Source organism: Anthonomus grandis, chromosome 8 (assembly GCF_022605725.1).
Source record: "Anthonomus grandis grandis chromosome 8, icAntGran1.3, whole genome shotgun sequence".
In the NCBI taxonomy this organism is placed as follows: Eukaryota; Metazoa; Arthropoda; class Insecta; order Coleoptera; family Curculionidae; genus Anthonomus; species Anthonomus grandis.
Window position 1 is genome coordinate 28281340 of NC_065553.1, and position 25325 is coordinate 28306664.

Consider the following 25325-nt stretch of genomic DNA (forward strand, 5'->3'; position numbering starts at 1 on the left):
ATCATGTATTAGAAAATTAAGGTAACTTTGACCATTTAGCCTAAAATGTTTATTATTATAAATAACAAGCGACTTTTCAAAAGGTGTCAAATTAACCTCGGGGGTAGAAAAAATGGTCCAATAAGTCTATCGCCAAGAATTCCCGCCCAAACATTAACTGAGAATCGAATTTGGTGTCGACTTTCCACAACAGCATGAGGGTTCTCATCGGACCAGTGATGTGTATTATGGTAATTCCATTTCTTGTAAACCCAGCTTCATCCGTGCATAAAATATTTGCCAAAAAAAGGGGTTCTTGTACCTGTTTTCTTAATAACCAACGACAGAAGATGACTCGAGCGGGATAGTCTGCCGGAGCAAGAGCTTGTACCCTTTGGATGTGATACGGATGCAGGAGTTGAGTCTTAAGAGTCATCCACACAGAATGGCGACTCACGTTTTCCCGCGCTGCAATTCTCCTTACAGATATCCCCGGATCTTCCTCTACATGTGCTAAAATGCGCTCCTCAACATCAGGTGTACGTACCATCAAGTTACGGCCACGGTCTTGGTTTCTATGTCCAAATGAACCTGTGTCTCTTAGGCGCTGATGAATTCTCGCAAATATCCGGTGAGAAGGTGCCCTGCGATTTGGATATTTTTGGACATACAAGCGCTTAGCCAAAAGACCGTTTCCGTTTGCTCTTCCATAAATAAAATGCATATCTGCCAGTTCACACACAGGGTATTCCATAATTTGTGAAATTTTACGTTTACGCACACTTCAACAACAATCAACTGACAAAAATATTTATGAACCAGAACATTTCTTTTGCGTACATGCAAAATAAATAAAGTGATAAGACCGCATACCTTCAATAGCTACGTTTACCCCGCGAGTACCAAATATTCAGTACGCGGACTAAAAACCTCTACATATTCTCAAACCTATTAAAGCTTTGTTTTGGTTCCTGTTAGAATCGTCCTAGAATTGTTTTGCACATGCGCAGATTGTTTTATGCGTTTTGGTTAAATTAGAATTGATTCCGAATTGAAAGTTTGGTGTTTTGGTTTTTTTTTGGACCGGTTCAGAATTGTTCTAGAATCGTCCAAAAATCCCTGCTCGAGAGTAGGGATCAATTCAGAATCAGGCAGTTCGCACATGCGCAAAAAATATATCCTTACACTTTTACCCGACTTCACCAAATTTGAGAAGAAGAAGAAGTAAATAAGTATTTTTTTATGCTTTGTTTATTGTTTTTCTTGTAGATAGATTTCACTTAACCTAAGAATTATCTATTGATTTTTTTTAAGTTTTAGTTTTTTAAAATAAAACGTTGGAATATGTATTCTCAAATGGATCAAGATAGTAAGTAATTTTAATTTCACAAGATTATAAAGAGTAACTCTTTAACGGATTGTTTTTTTTTTCAATTTTAGTGATCCATCAAGAAATAATTGAATATTCTTCAATGCAAGGAAGTGAATGTACTGAAGCAGATCAATTTTTAAATTCACGGCCGAAAACATTGGCATTAATTGAAATATATAGAAAATATAAGGCAAGACTAGGTTCCTTTGAAGTAAAGTCTATGAAACGCCTTTGGGAAATTGTTGCAAGAGAACTTTCCAACACATTTAAAATGACCATAAGTGCTTCAAAATGTGAGAACCGATGGAAGACACTTGAAAGAAATTATAAAAAAGTTATTGATAACAATAACAAAACTGGCAGGTCACGCAAAATTTTTGAATATGAAGAAGAGTTTGACCAGATCTATGGAAAAAAGAAGAACATTACTCCTACTATTTTACTTTCTAGTAGTTCTGAAATTCACTCAGAAATTCATGTAAATAAAGAAAATCAAGGAGGTGATTCTTTCAGCAGTCAGAGAAAGCAGCTTAGTATTATAACTCCAAGTAATACACCTCGTAGTACACCTTCGAATACCCCTAACATGGAACAACCTGTTGAAATACCAGTATTGCAGATCCCGGAAAATATTTCAGCGACTGTATCTACTCCATCTGTAAAACAAGTGCGAAAACAATCGGTAAGACGCAGTACCCCTAGCTACAAAAAAAGAAATGACATTTTATTAGAAATGAAGAATGACCTAAAAAAATTTTACAATGAGAAGTCAGCTAGAGATGAACGAAGGTTACAGTTGGAAGCAGCAAAACATGAAGACAGGGTTCGTAGAACAAATATTCTGCAGTTATTGGTACAATCAACTAATACCCTGGCCTGGGAAGCAAGGCAAGACACTGAAGATACCCAGTAATAGGTGCCATAAAATAGGGTTCCTTTGCATATAGGGTAAAAAGCATAATTTCCATCATAACACCCTTTTCAAACAATAACAATCTTAAAATACCTACAGTAAGTGTTGTCATCAAGAATAATATCAATATAGTGTAAATAAAGCAGTCATGAAATGTATTCTCTGAACCCTAGGTGCTTAGTAACCCCATTATATGAGACCTGCATTTGTTTTGAACCTAATAATATATATTTATGTTATTACCTCTATAATCTTAAGGCGGAACGCTTTGTGATTTAATTTAAAAAACTGTGATCCTTATGTAAGGCAAAAAGGCTGTTTAAAATTCTTAAGATTATTTTCCAGAATGAGTTTAAGTTTTTTTTTTAATTGTAAGGTAGCTATAATTGCCTCAATCAATAATTTGGTCACCTGTCAAAAACCATCAGCATTCCACATGTCAAACAATGCCTTAGACAATACTATGCACATGGAATTTAAATTTTTATGCAGGTGGGAAGCTGGTTTTTATACAGTTGACCATATCAATGCGGCAGCTATACTTATAAGAATCTATATTTTTTTGTGAGAAATTTATTAGTTTTAAGTACACATTTGTATTTTCCATAGTCTTAAGATTAGCAAAGTGTGTTTCCTTTTTGGTTAAAAATATTACTTAGGAAATGTAAATTTTTGTTAATTATTTCTTTTGCTTATTTCATAATACTTATATGTATGTATATATAATAGTGTGTCCCATTTGTTTGTGAGACAACTCAAAAATACACTTATTGACAAAAATAAAAGGCATAATAAAGTATAAACAGTTTTTTATTTATTTTAATGATTAAATAATAGGGCAGCTACGTAATTCCTATAAGCGTTGCCAGCCATGTTTTCCTCAATATTTTCTCCAACATATGGAGGTGGAATCTTATCAGCTCCTTGAGGCTCTTCAATCAACTCCTGCTCTAGATTTAAAGTTAAGTTGTGCAAAACACAACAGGCTCTTATAAAGTGACATATCAATGTCTCATCTCTAAGTTTTAGATGGTATAGCTGCCTAAATTTTTGTTTTAAAATTCCAAAGACATGTTCGATGACAATGCGACAATGGCTTAATTTGATATTAAAATTTTTTTCAATTTCACTCAAATTACCATTGTCCTTATATGGTGTCAAAACATTGCGTAGACAAGGATAGGCACTATCTGCTAGGATAACTTTTTCTCCACATTTTTCGGGTAAACTATGAAATAGTGGAGAATTATTAAACACCCTTGCATCGTGCACCGACCCAGGAAAGCCAATGAACACATCTCTAATTTTACGGCTTGAATCACAGACTACTTGAAACTGAAAAAAGGAAACATTTAAGTTAATTGTCAAATAAAACCTTGTTGTCGCCAAAAAGGAATGGGACAGTCAAAATTATTTTGGGTTTACTCAATCATCATTTTAACCCAAAATGACATTCTCAAAGTCAAAAAATACATGCACAAATTTTTGACTGTCATTTTAGGTTGAAATGATGGTCGAGTGGATGAAAAATAATTTTAACTGTCTAATGCCTTGTATAAATTCAACCATAAAACTTACCTGAATGGAATAAAACTTCTTTCTATTCAAATAGCTCTCTGGATCATTTTTAGGTTGGTCAATCCTAACATGTGACCCATCCATAGCCCCAAGCACACCAGGAAAACCCATTTCCAAAAATTGTTGTTCAATTACAACTTTTTCGTTCTCTGTTGGCCAGCATATTACCTCTTTCGACTTATTACTTAAGAAGTAAGTTACATTGTGTATTAAAACATGTAACGTACTTATAGCAATATTAAATCTGTCACTAACATCTCTAAATGAGGCAGCTTCATGACTTGCGTACCAAATAAAAATACATATTGACTTTTCAGCACCAATTCTTAAAAATCCGGTGTCTTTTTTAGGATAATATTCAGACTCCTGGAAGTCTCTAGCTAGCTCTATGACCACAAGTCTCGGAACTTTAAAATGCTCTAAGAATTCTTGTTCTGTATACATGGGCATTATGCTCTCGGCATAGTTTTCATTTTTCTGCCTATGTTGCAACACTTCTGGTATAACAACTTCCAAAACACCCTCTAAATCGTCAGAAGAAGCTGATGTATCGCTAGATGTTAAAAGCTCCTCCTAATAAGCCAAAATACATTGTGTAAAAAAAATCTTTGAAAAATTAACTAGGTACCTACTATTAATGCAGTTACATTCATTTTTATTCCAGTCCTAATGTTTAAAATAAATATAAAGGTCCAAAACCAAAGCAATTAGCAATATTCAAAATTTCAAAAAGTTGTGTTTAGTAAATAAACAATCAGAATCAGCTGTTTACTGTCAGTGCGTCAAGCGTTCGGGTTCCATACCATGCAGAATTGAAACGGGAGCGATTCCGGATTTTACTTTACGGCGCAACGAGTTCTGCGCAGTTCTAGAATAATCCCAAAATCGGAACCAAAACAAAGCTAAAGTCACAATTTGGAATAATTTACGTGTAAACTTGTCAACTCGCGCACGTTGAGTTTGAGAATAGGGGATTGGGTCCGCGTATTGAATATTTGGTACTCGCGGTGTAAACTAGGCTAATGAATCAAATAAGTATGCATTTAATAAGGAATTTTGGTAATTGGTTTATTTTGTTTTTTTAAAGCAATACGATGTTTTAAAAATCATGAAATTTAGATTTTTCAATTAATTATTTAATAACTACTTGTTTACTTTTGAAACCCCATAACTTTCATAAGTTTATGTTGTTTAACCAGTTAGCAGCCCATCAGAGCAAACTTTTTGCCTTCAATTTTCTCGAAAACCATCGTTCTGGGCGATGTGCAACAGGAGTACCTTTTTTGTAGGAAAAAGTATGTAGTTTTTAAAAAATGAACCCACGTTGCGAAGAAAATAACCTAAAAAAAGTTATTCACGAATTAACCCCCTACCCTTGCAAAAACTACCCTTTCCGATTTTCCAAATTATTTTTCAGTATCACCATTTGATTTTGGGTCAAAATTTATGGCAGAGGATTTTTTTTCGAAATTTTATCTCGTTTTTTAAGCCTACAATTTCAAAAAACCGTTTTTTAAATTTACCCTTTCAGTGCCCCTAACTCCCTTAATATGCATTTTCCACCCTATAGTTATAGGAACTTTTTTTAAAATTTTTAGGAGTACTATCACCCCCCGAATTTTTTTACACCATTTCAATGACACCCTGTATAGTATCTAAACGGCTATAATATCTATCTATCTCTAATATCTAAGGCGGGCCCTGCCTGACGCACCAATTAAAATAAAAATGCAGGGATGATACCCAATTCATGTATACGAGTCCCAGGAAGACACACTGATATTTGTCTTCCGAAATTTGGAGCACCTAATCCAATCAAATACGCTTCAAGCAGGTGACAGAGGTCCGGCCGCATCAGTATTCAGCCTATTACGTATGCAAAATTTACTCGCGGGAAAGACATTCGAGCTTTTGTCTATCGAAGTCGACCAGCTATTTTATTATGGCCTATTGTTTATGGACACGCTTGATCTGGTCGGCCGCAATACATCTTTAGTTTTGTTTTTTGATAAATCTGCATTTGGCATTTGGTGCGGGCGCGTGCTTTAGTAATTTAGTAATTAGTATTTTTATTTTTGGGTGTATAGAAAAGGTTTTTTTAAGTGGATATTTTAGTGGTTATTTATGAACGACTGTTCGATATTGGCAATTGTATTTTAGTTGTGTTTTTATTTGTCTTTAATTAATTTTAAAATAATGGATATTATGGATTTATAAGTTATGGTTATACCTATGTTGTGTTTTTTGCAAGTAGTATTTATTTTGTATCTATCTACTTTTTTTTTGCTAGTTGTAATTATTTTTTTTTTATATCACTACATAATTTTTCTCTTTGAGTTAATATTTCATGCGCTTTCATTCTCTATTTCATTAAAGTGAATAATATTGAATACACATTTTTTTCTAATTAACGATTTTTATTGTTTGTCTACCCGAAAAAAAAGTTGACGCTTCGCCACTGACTTGTACAGCAAAGTGAGCCGGCGCTCCATCATGCTGAAACCACATTTGCTGTCTAACGTTTAGTGGAACATTTTCAAGGAGTTCTGGGAGAACTTCCTCCAATAAACGCAGATAAATAGGTCCTGTTAACCGTTCCGGTAGAAGGTATGGCCCAATTAAATAATCATCAACAATGCCTGCCCATACGTTGACAGACCAACGATTCTGATGTTTTCTTGGAAAAATTGCATAAGGATTTTCTTCATCCTAAACATGGCTATTCCTACTATTAAATATATCGTCTCTTGTGAAAGGGGCTTCATTGGTTCACAAAACATATCGTACAAAATTTGGTTGTGCAATGATGTGATCCAGAAGCCATCGACAAAATTGAACTCTAGGATGATAATCGGCTGCAGTCATACCTTAAACTTTCTGGAAGTGGTAAGGATGGAGTTGTTGCTCGTGTAGTACTCGCCAGACAGATGCGTTACTCTTATTCATATTCTTAGCGACGTCACGTATGTTATTTGATGGTTCATTTGGTTCATCAGCAACTCGCTGAAGCACCTTTTCTTCAAATTCGACCGTTCTTACGGTTCGAGCAACACCAGTATCATGCATCTTGGTCTTAAACATGCTTGTCTCAGCGAGCCGCTGATGAACCACAATAAACTTTTTGTATCCAGGATGCTGTCGTTCGGGATAACGTTCATGATACAACCGCGATGCTGCTTGTGCATTGTAGTTTGTTGCTCCGTATGCCAAATGCATATCCGCCAATTCTTGATTGGTAAAGTTTTCCATTAGCAATAAAAATTGAAAGCTATAAAATTTTTAAACATGACATTGATAAGCGTTGATTTTAAACAATTGTTGTTATGGTATCATGTACAAAAGGTAAAAATAAATGCAGCTGATCCTATTTAGGTAACTAATGTTTTTTATAAATTTTAACGCGTCTTAGGGCCGTAGTGGCGTAGTGACGCATTTCTGGACATGGGTTCCTATACTCAAATGGATTCTTCTGTTGCACTGAACAACCCCCAGTTTGATTTCATAGTTCTGAAACACCCTGTAGATTCAAAATATTTATAGCCAGACAAACTTTTGTAGGCTTTCATCTGGTCATTTGTATATAAGCTGTGGGTCAGCACAAGATAAGAAATAATATCGAATGCGGTTACTTTTGGAAAATCTTTCGATCATCGAAAATCGAAAAAAGTTTGTTGTTTCTCCACCAGCAAAAGGGTCAACACAGGTTACCACCCTTATTTTATCATTATATCGCAATATGCGGATCACTGCTTTCTAACTGCACCAAATATTTACTTTTTCGCAAAAATGCCATAATTGGAAATAACACTAACAGAACACAATAAAACGCAAGAGAACACAACTAAACACACTTCGCAATAAACACACCCTTGATTAATGACCTTTGACGTTGAAGGGACGCTACTCTTGACACTTTTGACAGAACCCTTATATATGCCTGATGCCTAGCCCTTAACAACCTAAATTTATTTAGGTACGAAATCCAAAATTGATAATATCGTTTTATAGGTACCACTTACGGGATACCAAAGTGCGCCTGCCTACAGGCCGCCATTTTTGTTATTGTTCAGTCAACTTGTGGTCAAAACATATTTTGATATCATTATTGAAAAAGTTGAACAGCAGAGGAGCCAGGTGAGACCCCTGTGGCACTTCTGAGGAGACTGTTCAGGAAGAAGACGTGAAGTTGTTAACCCGCAGAATTTGAGTTCTACGAGTAAGGTAGCTCCTCAACCAGTCCAAAAGGGAACTCGATATGCCAAGTCTAAGTAGTTTACAAAGTAAGATTTCATGATTCACCTTATGAAATGCCTTTTAGAAGTCGATGTAAATGAAATGAATCTTCTCACCGCCAAGACACCTGCCAGTCAGTATACAATCATACATGAGCAAGTTCAATTATAATTTTAGTTCTACGAACCGAGTATACAAAACGTCCAGTATTACTAATTTTAATATGGACATTTTTAGTTATCTTTTGCCTTCTTTTTGTGCTTCAATAATATGAGTTAATTTTAATATTGTAACGTTTTACTATTTGTTTAGGTGTGAATAAAAACACAAAAAACGTCAACTGATACACGTCAACATAAATCGTCAACACACGTACACACTAAACGTTTATTTACATTGCGTTTATTTCCTACTATTTATTATATAGATTTGAAGTGGCGAGGGTTCATTATATATTAGGTAGACCACTGTTCTGGAGCCTTCACGATAAAAGACACGATATTGGCAATATCAAAAATTTCAACGGAATTAGATAAGAAGCCCGATCCTCGAATCCATTGAAAAGACTTGGCAAGGCACCTATAATATATATCTACTCCTAAATATCACACTCCTATAAGCCACAGCAGCATAGTCGATGGGGTGTTATGTGCGTCAACGGCTTTCGCGAGAGCACACTTCACGATCCACCCCGCTTCGTATATAAGCCTTAAGGCCATTATAAATTTTATAAATATTCAATTTCTGAGGTTATTGGGAGACCCGAGTGCCGAAAGGTGATACGCCTCGCAGCTCGAGAGTTGCTGAAACCGCCATTTTTATACTTACGGAAGTGATTTAAAATGGATATTATATTCAAGGATTAATTTTTATTTTAAAGGAAAAATTGAACAACCGTATTATTTTTCTTATAATTTGACGCAGAGCATTAAATTTAAGTGTCTTTTTTTTTAAGAAAATCTCTAAAAACGGGCTCTTTTGAGATTTTTAGTTTTTTAAAGAACATAATATATATACCCTAAATAGTCAGGATTTTATTAGGGACAACGTTATATCAAATGTTGTCCACAAACAAGTTCTTTGGGTTGGTAAAATTGTATACTTTTTAACGGTGTGGCCTCGAATTTCGATGGATTCAATCTAGAAGTAGTTTATTTCACATAAGTACAGCATATTACAATTATAGAAATAAAGCTAACTTACACAAGTACCCATAGTGAAGCAATAAAATAATTGCCCACAAATGCAAATCCTCTTAAGTGGGTCAGAATTAAAAGTGTTAAAATTAATAAGGGAGAGTTGGGGAATGGTGCGCAGTTAAGCAAAAATTGTATTTGTGGTGAGCCTATAACATATAAATTAGTTTTAAAAATGGTATGAGATGTATTACTTATTAATGTATATATATGTAAAATGTTATTTTAAAAAAATCTACTACGCAAGTATAAAATTAAACAAAAATAAAAAAACCATTTGCGCATAATTACCCGTCCCGACGGGCAATGATGCGCAAGGGTTAGGTAATCGTGTGTAGGAAATATCTGTTTTAAAAAATTATTTATTTTTAAATATTAACATTTAAAGTAGTTTTTTTAGTAGTAATATTTAAACGGCAGTATAAAGCCTTAATTTAAACAGTAGTCGCAGATGTAATTTTCTGGAGTATCAGCAGACGTGAAGGCTGCGTGGTTTCAAGAAGCACACATAATACAGCGGTATCAACAACTTCTCCACAAATACAACATATCTCGTTGGGTTTTGAGGGAGTTTTTGGCGAAAGCGGCATGAAGTTAAATTTATCAATATTGTCTAACTCATCATCGTCGCATATCTTAGACAATTCATTTTCCAATGAATCATCGGATGTCTCAGGTGTGGCCTCTCTCTTTCTTTTTCGTTTTCCTTTAAGTGTTTTTGTATCTTGTGTTTCTTCTTCAAAACATTTTCTTATAGTTTTCTTTTGGAGTGACTTTCCTTTTTCCTTTTTGTTTAAGTTTTTTTCTCTTACTCTCTTCTTTTCGTCAGCGATTTTTAGTTCTTCCCTAACCGGAGTGCTTGTAAGGATTTTTTGAGATTGCTTTTTTTTAGCATTTTTTTAAACTCCTTTAATAACTTTTTTTGTTGGTATAGGAGCCATAGAAAGGAAAGAGTTCTCTTTCGATGTACCTGGCTGAGGATTGTTATAGTCTTTAATTGACTATGATGTTTATCTAGCCTCTGGCAAAGAATCCTTTTCTTCTGGTTCAGATCTATTTGGCAATGAAACATTAGCTTCTGGTCTGGATAAGGGTGGGTGATTTCGTCGCTGCTAACAACAGTGCAATTTGTGTTTTGCCTAGAAGGGGTAACATCATCCTCACTAAGTCTGTCTGGATTTAGTGGATAAATTCCTGAAGTGCGGAACCCTGGGACAGCTTTCTCCATGGTGGCGACTTTCATGAATGCTCTGTTTAATAATTCAGATACGTCATATTCTCTTATTTTTTGATGTCCAGAAGTAGATAAATGAAGATCGTATTCTCTATAGAGAGCATTTTTAAGTGGACTAAAAAAAGTTAGATCCAATGGCTGAAGACGATCTGAGGTGTGGGGAGGAAGAGAAACCATATTAATATTACTTCCTTTACAAAAATTATAAGCCGAAATCGAAATATGGCTTGAATGGTTGTCTAAAACCAATAGGACAGGATCAGATGCAGTAGGCTTTGCATGTTTTGCAAAATGAGACAACCACTTAACAAATAGCTCAGAGTTAATCCAACCGTTCTTTAGACATTTGTACAAGGCACCTAAAGGTCCATTTTTTTACAAAGTTGTTGGCATTCTTACTCAGGGATATATGAGCATGGGGGGGGGTGTAATTCCCTGCAGCGCTCATACAAAAAACTCCAGTTATTGTCCTTCCCCTTTCAGCAGATATAGCAGAGCCCACTTTTTTTACTCCTCTGGTACCATAAACTTTCGGACATTTAGCTTGAACCGTTGTAATGCCTGTTTCGTCCATGTTAAATATTCTGCTTGCTTGAAATTTATACTTTTGCATAAGAATCTTAAGATTAGAATAAAATAGTTCTACAAATTCTTTATTAAAAGATGAAATCCGATTTAAACTCGTGCCCTCAGGCTGTCGCAGTTTTATCTCGGGAAATCTTTTTAGAAATCCATAAAGCCATGCTTTGCCAGCTAGTCCCTTTTCTCGATTAGTTGTGAATAATATTATTTTGTTCTGCATACCTAAATGCAAGCCTTCTTAGACCATCAGGTGTCAACCCAAAAAACAATTTTGAAAGTAGCAGAACATAATCTTTTAATTCACACTCTATTTCTTTAGAGAATACAGTTTTAGGGCCCAATCGAGGTAGTTTAAGATCATCTTCCAACAACTTTTTTCTAAGGGTAGATTCTGGTATTTTAAAGGATCTTCCTACTTCCCTAATTTTTCTTCCGTCGCGTCGGTCCTTATAGCATCTAGGGCTTTTTGCAGGGTTTCCGTCGTATAAGAAAGGATATCAATCTTTCGCGTGTAATTTCTAGGCATCTAAAAACATTAAATAAAGTAAGTGTGCCAAATATTGCCACCTTAACGCTTAGTTATAAGTAATTCTTAAACTGTTATTAATAGGTGAGTACAATTTTTTCGCACGGGTATAAAAATTCATTGTTTCTAACATTATTTTTTATTTAAATCCAAAAACTAAATAGAAACTAAATTAATGTAAGTTTTTATTGGGGTCGACAATGGCAATATTGGGATCACCAGAATTCCTCCTAATATTGACATGGGGTGGCAACTACAGAAAAAGTAACAAATTATTCTAAGACAACAAAAATTGATAACTTAAAAGATAAGTAAACTTTCTTATTGCGATCTTCAGTCATTATGGAACTACAGATTAAAGATAGAACAAACAGTTAAAAAAAATTAAGAACAGTAAGGACAAATAAACCTTTCTTTGTCATTTTTAGTTAGGCCTACACTTCATGAACATATTTATAACAAACTATGCACAAGCGCATATCTTCTTTCCGGCAGGGGTTACAAAGAAAACAAAACCACGATTTTTTCGGTTCTTCTGATTTTTCCTTCGATTTCTTTTTGGGACCACTCTTTGCTTCTCTGACAACTTTGGTTGAATCCAATTTTGGTTTTGGCGCGAAAAGATCTTTGGTAACTTGCTGGGCTTTACTGTTTAAAGCCGGCTTCCTTTTTATTGTAGGTACTTTGATTTCGGGGGTAATGAGCAATCCAATATCTTTAAACGAAGTATCTAAGCATTTAGAGTCGGTTGTTGAGTCCATATTCTGATTAGAGTTTATGGTTTCCTCTGTGATGGTATCATCTTTTTTATTTTGTGGCAGTTTAGTTAGTCTCTTTACATCTTTTTGTTTTTGTATAAGTTTATTTAATGGTATTTCATCGTCATCGCTGCTTTCATAGTTCCCAATAGCCCTGGTGTTAAGTTTCTTAGTCTGTGTAGTCTGTTTTTTGTTTCGACTAAACTTATTTTCTAAACTTTTTTTTTTCAAATTTACCAAAGGTTCATTTTCATCGGATATATCGTCAAGTGAATCATCGTCAAGACTAAAATCCGATAGTGATTCGGTATCTGTGCTAGAAACGGTACTCTTCTTTCTTTTTTGAAGCGGTTTTTTTAGTAGTTGATATCCGCTTGTACTCGCGTTTGCGAACTGAACCGCAACAGTTTTCTTTGACACTTGATACCCGCTTGTACTTGCTTTGTTTTTGTCTGCAGACTCAATTGACCTGCAAGAACTTTCCACGACATCTGATACACCTTGAGAATTATTTACTACGTCGTTTTCTTCTCTGTGGGTGATCAAACTTGGTGCATAAGCCTCTTCAGGTATAGCCTCTGGTCTAAATAGATATATACCGGTGGCTTTAAAACCAGAAATGATGTTTGATGGAATCATCGCTTTGAACCAAACGGGAGTAAAAATTTCTCCAAACCTCATTTTCGTAATTGCTTTTCCAGGGTTTATCATTAAAAACTGCAAAACTTCTTGATCCCAAAACGTCTCAAAACTTTTAAATACAGACTTATCCATGGGTTGCAACTCATGTGAAGTGTTGCTTGGAAGACAAAATAAAGTTATGCCCATGCGGTCTGCTGCATCAACTATAGAAATATCAAGGTGACTTTTAGCCCCATCGAATATTAGTAGTATTGGGCCAGAATTTTTGAATGAGGAAAAATGAGTAAGCCATACAATAAAGGCTTCACATGTTATGCTTCCTTTATTTGTGACAATTGCTTTTGAGCCAGGTGGCAAGTGATCAGACCATTCCGGTTTTAACCTTTGTCCTTTAAAAAGCACAAAAGGTGGTACTGATTGACCCAGTGCGTTTCCACAACCTACAATTGACACATTTTCCCCATGCTCGGGTGCGGTTAAATGTACGCGCTTTGCCCTTTTTCTGGCTAAAACAATTGGTTGCTTATGAATTCTCAATCTGCACCCTTTTTCGTCCATATTATAAATGTTACCTGGTTTGTCAAATAACTTTAGCTTTTCGATGGTTTCTCTTAGCTTATGAAAGTAGCCATCAACGATTGGCCTATTCATTTTTTGGGCTCGCGCCATATTCATTTGTTGAGCTCTTCGTTTCGATACGTCCGGATGCCTAGTTAAGAATAACTTGAGCCGTTTTCTACCAGCCCTATTCGAGATTTTAGAAAACGGATTTGAAATGTTTTTTGCTGTTGCATAAGAAAATACACTTTTTATTAAAATCTTGCTTGTTATAGGCATTCCTACCTCAGCTAGTCTGTGGATTCTTTGCACTAACTCATTTTCTTGTTCTGTAGATAATACTGGTGACCTTCCGAGCTTTTTTTTTAGAATTTTGGGTTCTATGATGAAGGCCTAGTGTTGTACGAGGTAGACTGTATTGCTTGGCAGCAGCTTTGATGGAAATTCCATTTCCTATGGCTTGCAACGCTGAGCGTAGGTCTTCTTCTGACCACTGAGCTCTTTTTCTTGGCATTCTACAAAAAAAATTATATTTTGTTCCTAATATTGCCATAGCTTCCTAATATTGCCACTGACAATATTAGTAAGTGATGGCAATATTAGGAACAAATGACGTAAAGAAAAAAAATACATAACCTAGAAACACATATAAAATAATTGAAGCAATTTATAATTCAAGAACCATTGGATGTACTTACATGTGCTTATTGAAAAAAATCCAGAAAATATAAGGTTAGATTGTATTACAATCAACGTAAAATGTGACCTTGTTTATAACGCGGAGAAGAAAAACAAATAGCGTGCTCCTACGTCTGACGAAAGACATAGACTAAACCTTTCGATGGTAAAACAAATCAAACTAACTTTTGGTGCTGCCATCTAAATTTTAGTCTCGATACTGGCTGAGTAAGGAGGGGTGGCGATATTAGGAACAATGGCAATATTTGGCGCACGTACCTTAGTACTATTACTTCTTAGCATTTAATTACTTGAAGGGGAATCGTGCACTTCTGCGCACTATTACCCCTTTGTTATTGTCTTTTATAAAAACATGATGTGGCCAAAAACATATAAACAATGTATGATTTAAAAGTGCCTAAATATTCACAATACTCTAGATTTTACAAATATAAGTAATGTAAAACGATTGGACAAAAATTATGGACTTACCGTTTTATTTTCTGACCCCGAAAACTTATAAAAAACAAAGAAAAATTCAATCGGTAACACACGTATGGCGATCGTAAAACGATCGTAAACACACTAATAGCGCCAACGGTCGCGCACACATTTTAGGCACTCCGTTGCAGAGAGCAGCACTGGTTTAGCGTTTCGGATAGCCCGCGAAATACAAAATATCATGGTGCACACGATTACCCACCGCGCACCATTAGCCAACTCTCCCTTAAATAAAAAAAAAAAAAAATAAAGCTAGCTTAGTTGATTATTGACAAAGCGGTTTGCTGAATTCTTTGTACTCCTAATTTTGTTAAATTAGTTCTTTACATCAATTATTTGTCCAACCAATTTTTGAAGAGCATATATACTACCACCCAACAATGTATAAAAAATGTTTTAGACTTATAAATAGTAAGGTTGTAAAAAAGTGTTTAAAAAATAAACAATTTAATCAGTTCACAAGATTTATTTTGTTAAGTGCTCACAAGTTGTTACGTGCGCCGTTATTCGTGAGACAATAATAAAGTCTGTTTTGAAATTCCTCACGAACAGTGGCAAGTGTTTGTCCGCTAATATCTTTACATTCGCGAATAATTTAATCCTTTAAATTATTAATATTTTTAGGTGGGGCTTTATAAACTTTGTTTTTTAAATACTGTCAAGGGTGGGTCATATAGTGGTGTTAAGTCTGGAATTGATAATTGAATGGGATAGGAAATTGGATAGGAAATTTTATGGGATATATAAAAAATGGGATAGGAAATTTTATGCTCTTTAAAATGATGTATCACACTTAGAGTAGCCATTTGAAACCCAAAATTTTGAGGTCGATAAAATATCCATTATTCCCAGACATTTTTGGTCACTCTTCACTGGTAAATCAGCATTTTTTTGGGCACTGTTGCATAAACATTTTAATGCTGCTTACAATGATGTGTCACACGATGGGGGTTCCCATTTGATATATCAAAGTGGGGTTAGCTGGAGGTGGGGAGGTGATTGACAGAGCTTTGTCAAATATAAAATTAAAAGTCCCCCGTATATCTAAATTAACGTGTTTTTTTTAAGAAGTTATTAAGGGTGGTTTGTTTTGAACTGGACGCCATTACATAATTGTCTTTATTTGTATTAAATTAAAGAAATACTATTCGTAAAAACCTATATTTTAATATACTTTACGAGGTTCCATATTGTAATTGAAATAAGAGCTATATTGGGCAGACTAGAGCAAATTCAGTTACAAGAGTAAAAAGGACAATACTGCTTGGGCACAGCATAATTTTTCATTGTTCATCTAGGATCGCGAAGTGATTTTTTTTAAAGAGAAATGTTTGTTCTTTTCTATGCAATCCAGCATTCCAACTGAGAATGTTAATGCAGTAGACTTCATTTCAAGCCTCTTACAGATGTTCTGAATTAAATTAGATTCAAAATTTTGTCCCTGGTCCCAATGTAGCTCCAAAGGTACAACAAATCGGTAGATCTATTATTTTACTTAAGTGTCGGTGACAATATAGAGGCTTCATGGTTTGGGAGAAGGTATGCCTCAACCGATTTGCTGAAGTAGTCCATCCTGACCAAGATTTACTTAATCCCTGCTTCTAATTTAAAAAACGGGTCGGCAACGCGAATATCAATCCTTTAAAAGGGACCTCCCACATTGTACTGGCGCATCAAAACCTTCTGTTTTTTCTGCGGCTCATTACTTGCCACAACGCATTTCCTGACATACCAGCATGGCTTTCCTTTAGAAACTTCGAAATCCGACCTTTAGGCACAACGATTTGAACTTCTTTCCTCTTTGTCGTCGTGGTCAACTATTTTCCGCTGCAAGAGTCCATTTTTCAAAACTAAGGAGTCCTATTATACCTAATATCACTTGAAGTTGAAGAATACTTGGCAAAATCTTCCCAAGTTGGCTTCTTCATTTCCTTTATCCAGTTTAGGACTGTATAGATATCGGGATCTTCCTCTTGGTCTTTTATTAGACCTTCATTTTGCCAGGTACCAAGTATCGTCCACGATAGGGGATCTTTATAAATGATCATCTTTCTCCTCTGCCTGTTGACAGTACTTGCAGTCCTTCGTATGGTATTTCAGCGAGAAAACCTGGGAGCTATTCACTGAGGTTTGCCGAATACATGTCGACAATCGCCTCTACGAATCGACCTTCCTCGGTTTTTTCGGATCGGAACTAACGCCTCCTGGACAGTGTCTTCTCATGTAAAAGTAAGAAGGCCAACCTCATTTCACCATTACGAATTTCATCCAGGAATGCTTGAACTGCCAAACCTTTCATGACCCTCTTCTAGACATCTGCTTAAGCCAGTCGAACTAAACCTGCAATCATTCAAATTCAAATTCTTGCAAGGACTCTCCTGACTTTTGGCACTTTTTTTATTTAATGTGGTCGACATGTTCAAATGTGATTGGCCATCATGCATCTCCAAATGCTGCACCAAATGGTCGTAAACTTCTTGCTGAACACTGATGCTGATAAATATTCCATAATGTAGAAACATTAAAATGAGGCGGTTTAAGGCTCATCCATTGTTGCGATTCTGATCTAAATTTCTTGGAACCCGTCTTTCATCATTGTTTTCCAAAATCTCTTCCAAGTTTCCTAGCGGCGAGCGCTCCTTATTTGTTAGGTAAAACATTATTCTGGAACATTTAACAATTTTATACGTTTGTCCCGAGATGTTGCGAAGTGCGTCCGCCGCTGGGGTCCGTCTTTCGGGTCTAAGAGCTACTATATTTGCGGCTGTCAAGACGTTATACAATCTTTTTTGATAAACATAACATTAAGCCATCAATATAAGGAGAGACTTATTAAGATACGATCAAAACTAAATTTGCTATCTACCATCTTCAAAGTCAAATTCCAATCAAGAACCAATCAAAAACTTTTCCAAAGTTCCAATCAAGAACCTCGCTGGATTTTTAAATAGAAATAGGTATGTACATTTTTTAACACTAGCTGTACATTACATATTCAGAGAAAAAATAAAACTGCTTGTTGTAAAATTGTAAACTGTAATTTGTACATTTCAAGTCCCTGAAGATGGCCTAAATCAAAGCCGAAAGATCAGCAGTTCTTCTTGAACAAAATCTGTTTTATTTGAGGTCCTTTAGGATTATCTTAGGAAAGTATGTTTTACAAATTATATAAAACATATAATTATCAAAATTTTGATGTTTTGCAAATAGTTGCAGATAATCCTCGCCACGACTTTTATATGTTACCTCTACTTAGGTGATAAATCTGACCACATTCAAATAAGGAGAATCTGTAAATAGCCTAATACCATTTTGAAGATATCTTATTTAGTTTAGTAGAACTAGAAACTTGTAGGTCTTATGGACTAATTCGTATTAATCAAACATACATAATCACATCAATCGAGACGATACGGGTGCATATTTATGTGTGAAGTCTGGATAAAAAAATATCAAATATATGGAAAACGTTTGTGTTCCAAATCCAAGGTTTCACTTACCAAAACTTTAGGAATTCCCTAGGATTCCTTTACGATTAAGTTATTGTTACTTATTTAGTGAACAAAGTCAAGGTGGCTTTAACATTAAAATTTCAAAAATTAATGTTCTTATTTGCTTGATTCGTCGATAAATATAGCTTGGATCAAAAATAGACGAAAGTTGATGAAGAACTTTGGAGAAACTGATATGGCAATAATGAAAATTTCACCAAGGATCAAGAATTGAGGCATGTGCCAACTCAAAAATCTAGCTGACTATCTACTCTATCTACGTTATATCTACTCTAAATTCTTAAAACGGATATGTGGCGGTATGTACTCGATTTTTTAAAGACACTTCCTGAGAAATAAATGGTCGATGACGCTTCCAAGTAACTACCACTAAGTTGATTTACGTCTCAGAATTAAAAATAAAAAAAAACTTAATATAACTCTTATGCCAGTAATCAAAATGGACCCATTTTTTTAAAGATGTTCATTGTTTTCTCGCTTAATTCACGTTATGGCATATAACTTGCGATTTAAAAATAACTGTCTTTGAAGTATTTCTAATAAAGATGAATGTCGTTTAGTACTGAAGAATTAAATCTTGACAAGAAACGTTAAATAAACGCCGCACCAAGGCAACGTTTCTCAGATGAATTTTGACGTTTGCTCGAAAAACGTTCCCTAAGCCCTAAGAGAAAAAAAATTCCAATTAACTTTATTCCTACATTGGGATAAAGTTATTCATGTTATAGGCAGACAAGACTTCTATTTAATTCTCCAGATAAAAAGGATTTAATTCTTTTATATTCAACCACCTGATATTTCCAATCGAGGCAATATTATGATTGATACGATTGATAACTGAAACTATCACTTAATTTTCTAGATGCCATATTGCTAACTTTAAACCTGTGATAAAATCTACATTAGAATTAACGAGACTATTTATCTTTCCCATATAAATTACAAAGACAATAAAGGTATATTCCTACCGTTATATTATCCTAATTCAAACCGGAGTCGGGGGTTGCCGCTTACATTTCCGAGCCCGACCTTTCGCAAATTTGTTTTGATAATATAAGTTTTCGGTAACTCTATACGTTCTTTGTTTGTTAAACCGAATCGAAATCCATTCCTTTAAGCTTTCCGTTTAAGTCACGTTACACCGCGATTATTCACCGATATCGTTTCGAAATCATCATTAGATCGTGTAAATTTTACGTACGTGAGAGTCGGGGTCATAAATCTCGAACTTCCCGAACGGAGTTTATATAATCTCGTTTACAAAACGGCGGCGGGCCCCCCGATGGAGAGAAATGGAGCCCGGATCGCCTGAGATACTGGAGAAGTCTGTTTCGAGGACTTTACTAATAGCTTCGATTTCTCAAAAGGAGCTTGAAAGTATGCTCGAGAGGAAACAAATAGCGTTCAGGAATGGTTGGGAGTTACTGACGGGGTAATACTCCGGTTTGTTTTTGTTCAGGGTTTCGTTTTTCTATTTACATGTCCTCATTAGGGATTTTTTAGCGATAAGAATTACCAAATTTCCGGCGGGGTGGTAGACGAAGGAAACGTACCAAGAAAAAACAACAAACTCCCTTACACACTTCAGGCTGTACTCAATTGACGATCTATGAACAACTAGAATAACTTTTTATTTAGTGCTACTCTCAAGATGTGTTTAAGAACACCCTATCTAATAAATTTACGTTTAAATCAAACAAATCCGTAAGCAGTTGCTCAAACTACTACCAGTTTAACCAGAAAAGCATTTTTCTCTTCGATTTACAGCAGTTACAAAAACGATATACGTATCGATATTGTTAAGGATTTACCGTCCGTGGGTTCAATAAATAAGGACACTTGAACACTAAATACTAAACTTTTATTTACTACTTCACTTACAAACACTTGCTATTTCAAATCACTTATATTGATTATTCAGCTTACTTAAATCATAACAATAAACAAAAATTCATTTAAAATTCAAAAGGTGTTTTTTCTTCTTTTATTTTTTGAACACGTCGATTAACATTGTCACTTGCGCGTTTTATGCAAAAAAAAATTGTACACATGGTGCGTCAAGTAGAAACTATGGCGTCAACCTTAGAATCTTGAAAGACTACAATTAGTAAACAACAATTTTGTTTGAGTTCAACATGTGCTCAGGGGTCAGGGAGTGTTTTGTTTACTAACATATTTACCGATTCTCTGTTGTCAAATTTCTACACATTTTCAAAAGAGGAAATTTTCAGCTATATATTAACACGTTGAAAAGCGGCCAGTTTGATAAAGATTGAAAATTAAGATAGTACCTTTTTTTAAAAGAAATGCAAAAGTATGTGGATTAATGTTATTTCTGACCCAAAAAAATATAAAAACCAGCGATTGGCTTTTGGAACTTCTTAACTTTTTTTTTGAGACGCAGATCGCCGTTATAATCTATTTGAAGTTTTTTTTTATATAAACACAACACAAATAGTCCTCAGAGGCTGTACAGCGTCAAATAATATTTTGCAGTAAACTTTAAAAATATAGTCGGCTCGTTTTACCTTAATATATAACGGTTTATCTCGGAGTATAAGTGGACCGGTTAAACAATAAATTCTTTATCGCCGTATTATTCACTATTACATTGAGTACCGATTTGGACGACTGTTATCAGCGATTTAAAAACATTTTTGGTTTTTAATGTAATATTGGCTATTATTTTAAAGGGTACTAATATTTTTTTTGAAGAAATGTTTTTTTATACTTAAATAATTTGTTTTAATATTATTATTCATTAGTGTCTAATATTTATTATGATTTAATAACGTAAAAAAGAGGTAGAATTGGGTTAAAAAAGGATTGTAATTCTGAGAAATATACAAAACCCAAATATAGTGCCGTACATTCTATTCCTTTTGGTATTTTTAAGTGATATCATTAGGCTATTAATTAAATTTACTTTGTGATTTTTTAATTTTTAAATTATAGATTAGCAAGGAGAAACATATTGCTAAATATCGGTTTCTATCTTCGGGTGAACGTCGTTTAGTTTTAAAAGTACAAAATTATTTTAAACAAGAAAAAAATAACTTGGAGCCATTGACATCTGTTTTGGCAGTAAAGAAGCGGACATGTGATGCATGTCAGATCTCGAGAACCATTTTACATAAGATTTGCAATATGGATGAAGAAGAACTGGACAAACCAAATAAAAGAATTCGTCTAGTTTAGATCCAATTAGAACCATTATTTATAATATGTATAAAAGTAAACAACACGTGACGATGGCTGCCGTACTACAAATAATAATAAGGACAAAAGAACTTTGCGACATAAGTTTAACTAGTTTGGTAAAAGTTCTAAAGAGTTTGGGATTTCGTTACAAAAAGACGAATAATCAGACAGTACTGTGTGAACTTTTACATGTAGTGACAAAAAGATGGAATTTTTTTAAAAAATATCTAAAAACGAAAAACTTGGAAGATCCCAAACAATTTGTGTTTCTAGACGAAACTTGGATTTTTGCAAAGGGGAACTCATCAGAATCATCATAGCAAGATGGTAGCACGCAATGCTATCCTAGCAGCAGTTTTAGTTGTGGAAAAAGGTACATTGCGTTACATGCAGGAAATGACGAGGGCTTTATCTCCGATGCTAGTTTGATTTTCTCTTCGACGAAAAAAACAGACGACTTCCACGGAAATATGGATGCTGATATTTTTGAATGTTGGTTTGAAGAAAAACACCTCAAAAGGTTGGAAAATCTTTCTATTATATATTTGGACAACGCCTCATACCATTCCAGAGTAGAAGAGAAATTTCCCACTAGCAGTTGGAAGAAAGAGGAAATAAAAACGTGGCTAGAGCAAAAAAATATTGGTCATGACGATATATTTTTAAAGGCTGATTTGCTGCAGAAATGTAAAACGTAGAGGTATAATAAGAAGTACGTGATCGATAAGGTGGCTCTTAAATATGGGCATGAATTCCTGCGATTACCGCGTTATCACTGCCAATATAATCCAATTGAGTTTACTTGGGCATAGCAAAAAATTATTATGATAAGCAAGCTTCCAAAACAACCGATGAAGCCAGTGTTCTTAATTTTTGGAAAGAATCTTTACATGAAATAAAGGAAGAAGCATGGAGAAAATCTATAAATTACACAGAAAAAATTATAGCTAAAAACTATCAAACCGAACAAGTGATACGACCCCTAATTATACGCCCAGACGATTATTTAAGTAGTAATGAATCTAATTATTTCGATACTGACATATCTTCAAAATCAGACTAAACTTAATTTAATGTATTTAATTTCAGATTAAACTTCCTTTAATCTTATAATTTTTAATGTTATAATTTTTTAACGTTTTTTTTTTTTAATATAGTAAGCCTTTTTAGCCTATTTAGGTCTTTCTTTTATTATTTTAGTAGAAAATAAAATATTATTACACCCATAAAAACGACTATTGAGAGCCGCTGGTTTATTAACCTGAACTTTTATTACTTATGTATTAGGAATGTATTAGGTATTAGGAAGGATATATTATGGTGTTTCAAGTTTTTGATTTTTTATTAAGTACAGGGTGGTCAGATAAGAATGCAGAGTGTTGTATTTTGGAAACTATTCGTCATAGAGACTTGTGGTAAAAAATGTTATGACTAAAGTGGCCATATTAAACTTTGTCGCATAACCGCCATCTTAAACTTTTTAAGTGATTTTTCACTGAATCACTTGAAATCTACCCAATATTTGTCTTTTTTCAAGGTTCAATGATAAAATGTTTTAATTTAGTAATTTTTAAATAATTAAAATACTTTGTTCAAAAAAAAAAAAAAAAACGCGGGGCATAATAATCAATGCATATAAAATTCAAATATTCATTAAAAGTGTAAGGTAGGCAGAATATTGAAGAGTAGGCCATGGAGGAAAAAATAAATGTCAAAAATCAACTTGTCAACATATATTAAAATTAGGCAGTCCAATTTGAGTTCGTTGCACACATAAGTAAAGCGTTAAAACCATTAAAATGCCTTTTACAAATGATAAAGCTGTCGATATGATTGCGGTATATTTTGAATGTCTTCAAAATGCGGCATTGTCTCAAAGGGTATACACAGGTCGATATCCAAATCGGCGTTTACGCGATGCGAGAATTTTTCCGCGTTTAGTGCGAAATTTGCATAATACTGACAGCTTTCGACCTCAGTTGCGAAGACACTCGGCTAGAACAAGGGAAGACAATATTAATGTCTTAGCATACGTGGAATTCAATCCCCACGTTAGTACGAGAGCAATTCCTCGCGCGTTAGGTATATCACGTACTACTATTCTAAACATTTTAGAGGACCACAGGTACGTCTTTATGTCACAAAAAATACTACTTTGCATATTTCGCAATGTCTTTCTTTCAAATTTTAGACTGCGCCCATATCATATAATTTTACATCAAGCCTTGAATCATGAAGACTTTGACTGACGTGACGGTTAGATTATTGTCATTGGATGTTGGGCAGCATTAGGGAAAATAGAGAATTTTTATCCGAAATTCTTTGGGCAGATGAGACAACTTTTAGGAGTGATGGAAACATTAATTTGCATAATATGCATTATTGGTGTAACAACAATCCTCACTGGTTGCGGGAGGTCCAACATCAAGGTCATCTCAGTCTCAATGTGTGGTGTGGCATTCTGGGCAAAACTATTAAAGATCCCTATTTCTTTGATCAACCACTAAATGGTGGCGTATTTCTTGATTTTCTGGTGAACCAATTGCCTCGTTTATTAGAAGATATACCCCTGCAATTACGACAAAATATGTTTTTGCAACTAGACGGTTGCGAGAACATGCAGATTTAAGATTTCAACAAAGGTGGATTGGTCGAGGAAGTCTATTTCCTTGGCCACCCCGATCCCCAGACCTCACCTGTTTGGAATTCTACCTATGGGGTCGGTTGAAAGATATTGTTTACCAAATTCAACCCACAACTAGAGACGACATGAAATCATGAAAATACGAATACAAGAAGTCACTTACAGCCTGTCAAGAGCAGAAATTGAAGCTGCTGTAATGTCCACGTCTAAGCGGCTCCAACAATGCATTAAGTCTGATGCAAGTTCAGACTTAATTCAGGAAGACAGTTCGAGCATTTAAGGAGGCATTAGTTTTATTTCAAAATCGGTAATTTTTGGTATTATGCCCATACGCGTTTTTCTTAAAACTTTTTGAACAAAGAATATTTAAAAATTAATAAATTAAGACATTTTATCATTGAACCTTGGAAAAAGACAAATAAATAACAATATTATTAAAATTATATGTTAACTAAATATTCTTTCTTCGATATTTCAGGCTACGAATAAGATATCGAGATACGGGTTTCACTGGCCTATTTAGCTATCATCTCACTACATTTTCATGAAAAAAAGTAATATTATTGCATTTAATTTGTTAGAGAATTTTGCAATTTTCTATTTTTAGATCAAAATTCGCGTTCTAGCGGCATTACTAAGAACTAGACATATCACGGATTTGATGGAGCAATAAATGTTTTTTCTAACGAGACCAAGTTTGTTAAAATCCGTTTAGTCATTTAGGAGTTACCCCCCACTACTTTATTTTAATAGATACGCCACAAAATGTTAAACAAAAATTACTCGAGTAAAGCTGAGCTTTAAAAAGCTTATATTTTTTGGTAATATTTACTGGGTAGATTTCCGTAAAAAATCACTTAGAAAGTTTAAGATAGCGATTACGCCCCCTGGCGACCATCTTGGAAATTTGAAAATATTTATCACGGTATTCTTTTGGCCACTTTAGTCATAAAATTTTTCACCGCAAGTCTCTACGACGAATGGTTTTCAAAATACAGCAATTTGCATACTTATCTGGTCACCCTGTACAAAGTTGTTACATTATTTATTCATGTTGCAAATTGTGGTACTCTGGATTTTCTTGACACGCTTTGTATCTGTAGCTAGTTTTCTTACGAATGCCTTTTTTGGAACACATTTTGCATCTTATAAAAACCGATTTGTTGTGGGACTTAGATTCGGGAGTACCAGGATTTTTATGCCAATGATCTATATTTT

General features: G+C 34.6%; 2 protein-coding genes across 3 annotated transcripts in view; one reads left to right on the top strand and one right to left on the bottom strand.

Moving 5' to 3' along the window:
- The window catches only part of LOC126739433 (uncharacterized), a 279994-nt gene that overhangs the window by 134068 nt on the left and 120601 nt on the right, over positions 1-25325 (top strand). The window lies entirely within an intron of this gene.
- LOC126739418 (putative nuclease HARBI1) lies at positions 3057-4801 on the bottom strand. The gene is made up of 3 exons (XM_050445098.1): positions 4475-4801; positions 3843-4415; positions 3057-3599 (listed from the first exon to the last, which is right to left on the bottom strand). Exons 1-3 carry the CDS (start codon positions 4493-4495, stop codon positions 3084-3086), a joined length of 1110 nt encoding a protein of 369 aa, XP_050301055.1. The 5' UTR covers positions 4496-4801; the 3' UTR covers positions 3057-3083.